General features: G+C 31.4%; 1 protein-coding gene across 1 annotated transcript; it reads left to right on the top strand.

Moving 5' to 3' along the window:
* Positions 1-7: 7 nt before the first annotated feature.
* On the top strand, positions 8-3,212 carry LOC148298783 (E3 ubiquitin-protein ligase Nedd-4-like). The gene is made up of 3 exons (XM_088276647.1): positions 8-77; positions 792-961; positions 1,768-3,212. The coding sequence occupies exons 2-3, from the start codon at positions 816-818 to the stop codon at positions 1,868-1,870; spliced, it is 249 nt and encodes an 82-aa protein (XP_088132773.1). The 5' UTR covers positions 8-77; positions 792-815; the 3' UTR covers positions 1,871-3,212.
* The last annotated feature ends 6,487 nt before the right edge of the window (positions 3,213-9,699 follow it).

The raw sequence follows: 9,699 nt of genomic DNA, 5'->3' as shown, positions 1-9,699 counted from the left end.
TGCGGGACTGGCGGGCCAACTCCCTCTACAAGGGGGACTACCACGCCAACCACCTCGTGGTGCAGTGGTTCTGGAGGGTAAACAGCCTGTATTATACTAAATTGTTGGATTAAGACTTTGCATGCCTACTACAGGTCAAATCTCTTTGTAGCGAATACCTAATTAAATAAATTTCCAGTATACCGAGATTTGACCTGTACATTGATCCGTGTATCATGCGTCTGGCGCATGGTGCCCACTGTGATCCGTGATCGCGCACATCAGCATACAAACGCGTCAGTCTATTGCGTGCACTGCTGGCGAGAGTTGGATACACGGATCCGTGGTATAAATGGGCAAATATACCACCAAAAAAATTGTAAAATTTAATTAATTGACAATAAAGACATATTTTAAAAGACAATTACAACTACTGAAAACAAGAAAAAAAACTGGCATTTTTTAAAGAAATCACTTAAGGCAGTGAACGTGTTAAGGCTATTTCTCATACGCACATAGAACCGTCCAGTTATAATCAAATGTCGGGTTGCTGTCCCGTGGTTAGTGTCGCGGACTCTCGAGTCAGAGATTCTCGGTTCCAACCCGCTCTACCACAATTTGATAACTATTTCTAATAATGAGTCGCTTAGACTCACATAAATATGTACATAGTATGAAATTGAAGTATTTTTATAAATTATAAAAACCACAAATATTTCTCTTTTTTACAAATTATTTTTATTATTGATTTTATTTTATTTTTATTGTTCGATTGATTTGAGCTTCTTGACTCACATGTCCTGTTTTCGCAGGTGGTGCTTTCATTTTCCAATGAGATGAGATCTCGGCTGCTGCAGTTTGTGACGGGCACCTCCCGAGTGCCGATGAACGGCTTCAAGGAGCTGTACGGCTCCAACGGACCGCAACTCTTTACTGTGGAGAAGTGGGGGACTCCGGAAAACTACCCCAGAGCTCATACATGGTATAGTATTCTTGGCAAATTTTAGTCATAGCTGCTCTTATCCATTCTTAGCAAGCACCGTGGTGTAGTTGGGTAGACGCTCGACTGCGAAACTGTTGCGGGTTCGATTCCCACCAATTGCAAAATGAATTCAAGAAAGATTTATTTTCAATTGGTCTGAGTGTTTGTGATATACACTCAGATCTCGCTTTGCGTCGTTTCACTTTGCGTTTTTTCGAAGTTGCGTCGTTACTGAATTAAGACTCATTTTCGCTATCTTTGATGTTTATATGATTTCCAATGGAAAATAGCAATTCACTTTGCGTTGTTTCAATTTGCGTCGCAATATTTTGGAACGTATCTATGACGCAAAGTAAGGTCTTAGTGTATTTTTTACATTTACCTCCCCTATCTTTGCTATCCTACCTGTAGACGAGCATACACTAGATTATCCCTCCTGTTTCCAACACAGATTAAAATAATTTGAAGCGCAAGACCTTCGTGTAATTTCCAATCAAGTTATCATTATGTCGACTGATGCGGTACCGTATGGACCACCTGAATGCAGATCAAACAATGTAATAAAATAATAAAGCAAAGTTCACTTTTTTCAGTTTACATTGTCAAAGATTTTTCAAAATTATTTTTGAAACATTGATATCCTTTGATCATATTTTTGTGAGCAGTTTTTATCTGGACTACCCGCCCTTCCATTTAAAAATGTTATAATTTTACATGTATTTTACTTGTATTTATGATGATTTTATCCCCACTTTGTGAAGAAAAAAAATACTTTTCCTTGTTGATACATAGTTTGTTCTTTCCAGTTTCAATCGATTGGATTTGCCTCCTTACGAGAGCTACCAGCAGTTGAGAGACAAGCTCGTCAAGGCCATCGAAGGCTCTCAGGGATTTGCGGGCGTCGACTGAACATATTCTGTAATATAAAACTGTATTATACTTATTTCTATTTTGAATTACGCCATCCAAATGGTGACTTATCTTTGAAAGATTGCAAAATGTACGTCCTTATAAATCACTATGACCGCGAGGAAACCCAAACTAACTCTTCAATCTAAGATATAAGCTTTATAATTATGTATATATACCGATTATTTATCTACTTCCGGTATGCTGCTGTATTTTTAACTCTTCTGCAGTATAATAAAATTATATTTTTATATTATGAATCTTTAACCTCTCAGCGTAGACGAACCTTATCATCCAAACCAAAGTAGTTCCAAAAGATTATGGGCAAAATTTTGTGTCCATACTTATACTTTACAAGCCCCGTCAAATTTGTAAAAATAAAAGTAGTAATTGTAGCGACATCTGTAGACTTCTTTCCCTGGTTTTTTAAAGTTTGAGTACAACAATTGGTCAATTCTTAGAACAGGCTTGAATGATTTAGTGAAATTCTTTTAAACGCATCCTTGTTTTGTCTTTTGATAGTCAGCTGATGCGAGCTGTTAGTTGCCATTTTTCATGTCTTGCCTGATAAGTCTCAATATTTATTATATTGAGAGAATGAAATGATATTGTTTTATCCGTTTCCTTTTTTTTAATTCTTAAAAGTAAAAATAATAGGATAAGAAAAGTGACGTGGCATTGTTTGACATTAGGCAAACGCGTTTGTAAGAGTTGCTAGTATTTTATTGCATAAAAAATTTTCATCATACAACATTTAAGAATTTCGCCGTATGCCATTCAATTCAGGATGATAGATTTATATGAGAATTAGGTATCAGACGTAAAAAGCTATATTATTGCATACTTTTTTGACTCATTCTTTTGACTGTTTTCTACGATTTTCATATTATTTTGAAACAACAGCCAATGCTCATACAAATATATACTTTATTTATTGTTTCGGCATTAACTTTGTGGTAAGACATGTTACAATAATTAAAAAAAACACTTTGTTTTTTACCACTTGAGTTTAATTATAGACTACATGTTTCAGAAGTTAAACTTCCATCATTCAGGTCTGTATAATAACTAAAATATAAAATATAAATTTTTTCTATAAATAAGGAGAGGGGAAAGTAAGGGGAAGGGGTTAGTCAAGGAACGGAGTTTGAAAACAAAGGAAAAATTGAAAGCAATGGCGAAGAATTTTGAAACAATATATTATTTAATAAATTATTATTAGAATTCAGGTTTTTTTGTATTTCTAAATTTTCAAGATAATTCATAATTTGGCCTTTATATGGAACAAGGTGTAATAATTTTAATTTATGAGAGTGAAATGAGTGATTAGTATCTATTATATGATTTGATACTAATAGATACTAATCACTCATTTCACTCTCATAAATTAAAATTATTACACCTTGTTCCATATAAAGGCCAAATTATGAATTATCTTGAAAATTTAGAAATACAAAAAAACCTAAATTCTAATAATAATTTATTAAATAATATATTGTTTCAAAATTCTTCGCCATTGCTTTCAATTTTTCCTTTGTTTTCAAACTCCGTTCCTTGACTAACCCCTTCCCCTTACTTTCCCCTCTCCTTATTTATAGAAAAATTTTATATTTTATATTTTAGTTATTATACAGACCTGAATGATGGAAGTTTAACTTCTGAAACATGTAGTCTATAATTAAACTCAAGTGGTAAAAAACAAAGTGTTTTCTTTAATTATTGTAATATATACTTTCGTAATGCTAATGAATATCATTACTTCTTTTTTATTTAATTTTGATGTCTCTTAATTATTGCAACCTCCGGTTATATGTATTATAATGGTTTTTAATTTCAGCACGTAAAATGGACAATATATACATGGATCTTTTTTCATCACATTTTGTGTGTGATTATTTTTAAATTGAATTATAAAATTACGGGTTAAAGCGGATTTCCTCAATGGCGCATATATATTTCAATTTTTATTTCTTTGTTTTTAATATTTATATCAATAAATTTTCACATTTACACATTTTATTGAGAACTACAGTGTATAATTTTGGACCAAACATGTATTATAGTTGTGTTAATTTTTCACTTGAATATCTTAGAGAATAATCACACAACTGATAAATCATTTATTTTTTTATTATTCTCATCAAAAGCTATAATTTTTATCGAATCTTTACTATGCTACTTGTAAAACATATGCATAGTCAAGTACTCAAATTTTTAAATTGTTTTCAGAGCTGGTTTTGATATTCGACAACATACAATCTGTTACAGCCAAAAGGACTTAAATGACAAAAGGAATGAAGTCTTGTCAATATGTTCATGTACATGACTACCTTACTAAGTTGTAGCACTTCAAGTGCGGCTCCTGACAAGTAACCATTTGTCATTACGACCTTGATACCGCTGATAATAGTCCATATATACACTCAACCTGGGTAACTTTAAACATTTTTTTTTTGTAAATTCAATTATTCTTATTATGAATATTATAATTAAATACGTCCATATTTCAGAACTGTAGCTGTATGCTTTATGAATCCCGTGTCAATAACACATTTTATATTTCAACAACAAATTATAAAGTTTGTGAGTATTTAAAGCTACCCCAAAGAAAATTTCTAAAAGGGGAACATTGAAAATTTTATAGTTTGTACAAGACCAAAGAATTAATAAATTTTATAAACTCTGTCTCTTTTGAAAAACTGACTCAATACATTTTGGATTAGTATTTTTTTCTGTGGTGCATTTATTGAAGTTCCTAAAAATATTTGTATCTAACACACTGGACCAGATAAAAATAGATAAACTAAATATTTTGGTTTTGTTCAGTGTTACCTAGGAGTCCAAAGTTTCCCAGATTGATTGTTATTTATATATATATATAAATAAATTTACCATTTTAAGTTCAAACATACTATTATTTATTTATATAATTAAGATATCATAGTTGTACAGGTAATATCTGTTGAATGACACAAGTTTAACAATAGTTATAATTTTACAAAATAAATTAACAAGGATTTGAAAAAAGTGCCCACAAACATGTCAGTTTTGGTTTTATTTGATTCATACTTCATTTTCTTTTAAATTTTAGCATAAAATTTATATCGTATTGTAATATATCAACCAATTTTTTTTTATATCTGTAAATTTAAAAAGTGTTTTCCATGTCTCCTATTCAATTTAAAAAATGTCATCTCACAGATGTTACCAATGCAACGATAATGTGTTTTATTTTACTATATTTTTACATCCTTGTCAAATAAATTAATTTTAAATGCAATTGAAATTTTGATTATGCTGCATTTTACACCAATATATCTGTATATATTATCTTCATTTGTTTTTTTTTTACTTCATAAGGTTCATTCCGTAAGCTGTACTAAAAATAATAACCCAATGGCCATTATATTAAAAAAAAAAACAAAAAAAAAACAAAAATAAATATTGCAATTTTTATGAAAACACTTGCTCATAATGGTACCTATCTTCAAAACCTTCCGTTAATGTTAAAATTGTACCTATTTAATCCCTGTCTGCCCCGGTTGTGGAGCACAAACTGCAGACGAATTGCTGATGAGTTGTCAGCGGTGGATGTCCTGAGCGTCAGACCAGACGCACTCGGTGGCAGCTCTCAGGATCCATGCGGAGTACATGGCCTAGCCAACTGATTCACCTTTTATTGGCAACGGTTGTAGTCTTGGGTTTGTACATTTGCAGCCTTATTTTTACATTCCTCACAAAGTCAGCACCCCACGTCTTTAATTTGTCATAAACAAGTATGTATTCTCCTTTCAATTTTATGATTATTCTGGACCTTGTTCACATGCTGTATAGAAGAATAACTATAATGCAGGTGAATGTGTTACATTTGGTGTATGTTTGTATAATATAAATTAATGGACTACTTAATGGACTACTCGAATCCCCACATGGTAATTGGCAATTTTTCATCAAAATATTTTATATTTTATTGAAAATTGTTAAGTTTTTATTTGTCTGCCTCTGTAGTATAATGCTTAGTGTGTTTACCCACAGTGGATGTCTCAGGTTTGATTCCAGGGAGGATGAGTGATTTTTCGACCTTAATTTATTATTATGTACTACACCCATACCTCGCTTTACGGCCTAGATACGTTCCACGAAACTTGGCCGCAAAGCGAAAAGCTGTATAAGTAATCAATTATTCTAATACAAATTCAATGGGACCGGTTCCAAATTTGTTAAATGTGTAACATGGTTCATCATTCAAAATGCGTTTTATCTTTTTATTTCATTTAAATCAAAAATACGTACATAACAAGTACATACATTTGTACATAATATAATAACAGACTCTAAAAACCAACAATAATCTATAAACATCTTCATGTTACATAAAATATGTGTATGTATACATACTTTTTTCTAATGGCTTTAATCTGAAGATGATGAAGAAATGGTAACCTGCAGATCACTGTCGTCATCATTTTTCGCTGGTAAGGATGGGCCTGGCTTAAAAAATTGTCCAACATTGTTTGTCTTGCCTTCTTGTCTATTTCGTTCTTCAGTGATTGGCAACATGTAGATATATCGACTTTGGAAAAAAGTTTTTTTGCCGTTATAGCGAAACATTTTACGCCGTGAATGGAAAACGTGCCTTAATTGAAGAGGGATTATAGCGAAATGCCATATAAAAAGCGGCCGTATAGCGAGGTAATGGTGTATTATTATTATTTGGACAACATATAACGCATATAATATTCCCATATTACTACAAATATTGCAAGCAACTGTAAAATATACCAATAATAACTATTTTTAGTAAGATATAAATTGTACTTGGTAAATACCACTATTTCAATGCATTTAGCATCATTATCAAACACCATATATAAGATTTTAGAGTTGTGCCTTTGGAACGTTGAAGGATAGGGAGGGAGTAGAAACTGTTTCTTACTTTTTGTCAGTGGGAACATGGCAATAGAGAGAGTCATATTGAGTAGTATTTACCAAGTAAAATTTAAATTACAAACGGATGTAAATTACCATAAAGTGGCTCCGAATAAATGAATAAAAAATAAATGTAGTCAACAAAGTATATAATGAAGGTATAGCACCAAAGGAGTAAAAATATAATTGAAATGTAACATACCCTCGACTGGTATTTGAAGTGGTATTTGAACCGATTAGCTTACCTTTGTGTTATTAACGAACAAGTTAACAATTCACCCATCAAATTTAGTGCATCAGTGGGTGTGAACAAGATATCCATATATCACCTTTGAAAATCAGGCATAAATGAAAGCAGTTGCATATAGTGGTTAAATTTTAGCAGATTAAGGGACAATAATTATACTTACAACATTAACGGAGTTGGTTTTGAATAACCTTTAATTTAAGCTTATAAATCATTCTCTTAATACGTAACTATTTGAACTGCTTTGCCAAAACATTGTAGGTGTTCTTAGTGCCTTTATATTATGTACTTGTTATATTTCTAAATTCATATATAATATTATCACCGGAAGTATGAATTAATTAAAGGGTTGGTATCACAACAACAACAAAAACTGAAAAACATCAATGAAAAAGTTCCATAAAACTTTAAACTTTTCAGTATTATTTTTTTTTAATTATGCTAACCTTCATAGTTTCAAATGTTGGTCTTTTACATATATTTTGTAAATATATAAAATGTGTCGAATCACCATTATACGGCATAGTTACACATTTACATTAGTCACAAATTGTCAGTTATCAAATGTACCTTGCAATACATTTTTTGGCAACTTTTAACACAACCGTTCAAATTAAACATTTTCTTAATTGTGTCCCTTACATTAATTCATGTCTCCATTGAAGATGTCTTGCTAAGCATCATTTGTGAAATTCTATTAAATAATCTTTCTTGTACAATTTTATCAAATAAATTAAAGATAGTTTTATTTATCTAATGAATTGTAAGCAAGTTTTAAAAAATCGATACTCCCTTACATCAGTAGGAAACATTTCTCTCTAAACTATAGCTTAGTCATGCTGTAGCTTGAATATTGAATTTAACATACTCTACATAGATTTTTATAGATGCAAAGGAATAGATTCTCTTTGCATCTATGAAAATCTGAAAAAATAATAATTTCATGCGTCACTGTCATTTGCTTTTTGAAAAATAGCATTTTATGAAGTTGGTAACATTCTTCAATCATTACTAGTATGAATGTGGGAAAGGGTTGACAAGCTACAAAGTAGAATTAGAGTATAGAATCACAGATCGCAAATCTCACCGCCAATATCTCGCCTGATTTTTTTGGTAAATTAAAAGGGGTATTTTTAGATAATTTTGCATAGAAAAATGTGAATTTTTAAATCCAATAATATCAAAATCTTAAGTGGCATCAGTATGAAGAACTAATCCGAAACCCAAGCAAATTCAAAATTCAAGCTATAATAGGACTAATGATGACAAATGCTACGATTGTGGCATTGCATTCACACAATGTACTGAGGTGTACGCTACAGTATGATAATACTATGTGAGGTTAGCTGTAGATAAGTATTGCAAATATATCAGATTTATATACCTAACTCACGCAAACTTCAAACATACAAATGTAGCTTTGGATTATATTAAGGCACTCGCTATATTTCACACCATCGTACTTGTGTGGACTCATATCTGCATACAACGAGTTGTAGTTCAGAGGGTGATGATTACATGCATCTGAAATGAATACCGTTTTGCTAATGGTTTTTTTTATCACTATACCGCATTAGCTATTCTATATATAAATCTTTATGATCAAAAATTTTATTTAATCCCTGAGGCATTGCTATTAAGATATATTATAAAGACAATGTAACTTTATGAGAAGGGAATTTTAAAATCCTGCCTCAAGTCATATTGCCTCATTTTATATGCTGCAATGTTCACGATTCTGCCCATGATTAACCATTCATATGACTTGATTTTTGGTCACTCATACATTTAATATTGAAGGACCCATTCGCATGTGAATTAGAGATGTCACCTCTGGACAATTTTGCAAAGTAAATAGCTGCGACCTTTTTATTATTGTAAGTGACCTTCTTCTGAATTATCAACACTTACTAGGGGTCACATCGATTATGTCTGATGTCACGTGTAATGTGAATTTACGAACACAATTATAAAATGTAAATTCCTTGGCTTTCATAATCTCACTAAAAGTTGCTTTATCTCTCTTCAGACTTATCTTGTTGAGGTGGTATGCATTAACAGATGAAAGATAACAAACCTATTACAGATGCAGTTAGAACTTTTGTATGTAAAACGGGGCAAGTTTTATTGAACGATTTATTATGTACTGTTTTGTATATTTGAAATGTTTATCCTACTTTGTGTCCAGTTTACAAACACTGATTTAATGTAAAATAACACGACGTTTCAATAAAATAATTTTAAAATTGTTAGAATTTAATATTTTTGACATGTTTGTTCACACAACTCCTATGTCCTCCCATTTTGTAGAAGATATTTTCCATTACTTAATCATTTTTAGCATAATTTCAAACTATCCATTAAACTTAACAAAAAAAATCTAAATACGTACACATAACCACATGCCAATTATCTGATACCAATTGTACTAAAGGTAAAACCCTACATTCTGTTAATAAGAGTGAAGGATGACCCATTTATGAATACATTCCGTGATTTGTTCAATGAATTTCCGCAATTTACTCTTGAACTCGTTCAAATTGCGCTCCAGAATCAGCTCAGCAGCTGAGCAAGCACAGAGGCTGATTATTAATACAGTACTCTCGACTTACCAGGTAGAAGCTACAATGGTACAAACTTATCATGCATTATA

Source organism: Brachycentrus maculatus, unplaced genomic scaffold (genome assembly GCF_059751285.1).
Source record: "Brachycentrus maculatus isolate JH-2025_06_01 unplaced genomic scaffold, ASM5975128v1 h1tg001601l, whole genome shotgun sequence".
NCBI lineage: Eukaryota > Metazoa > Arthropoda > Insecta > Trichoptera > Brachycentridae > Brachycentrus > Brachycentrus maculatus.
The sequence above is the reverse complement of the archived record's forward strand: the minus strand, read 5'-3'. Positions and strand labels throughout refer to the sequence as shown.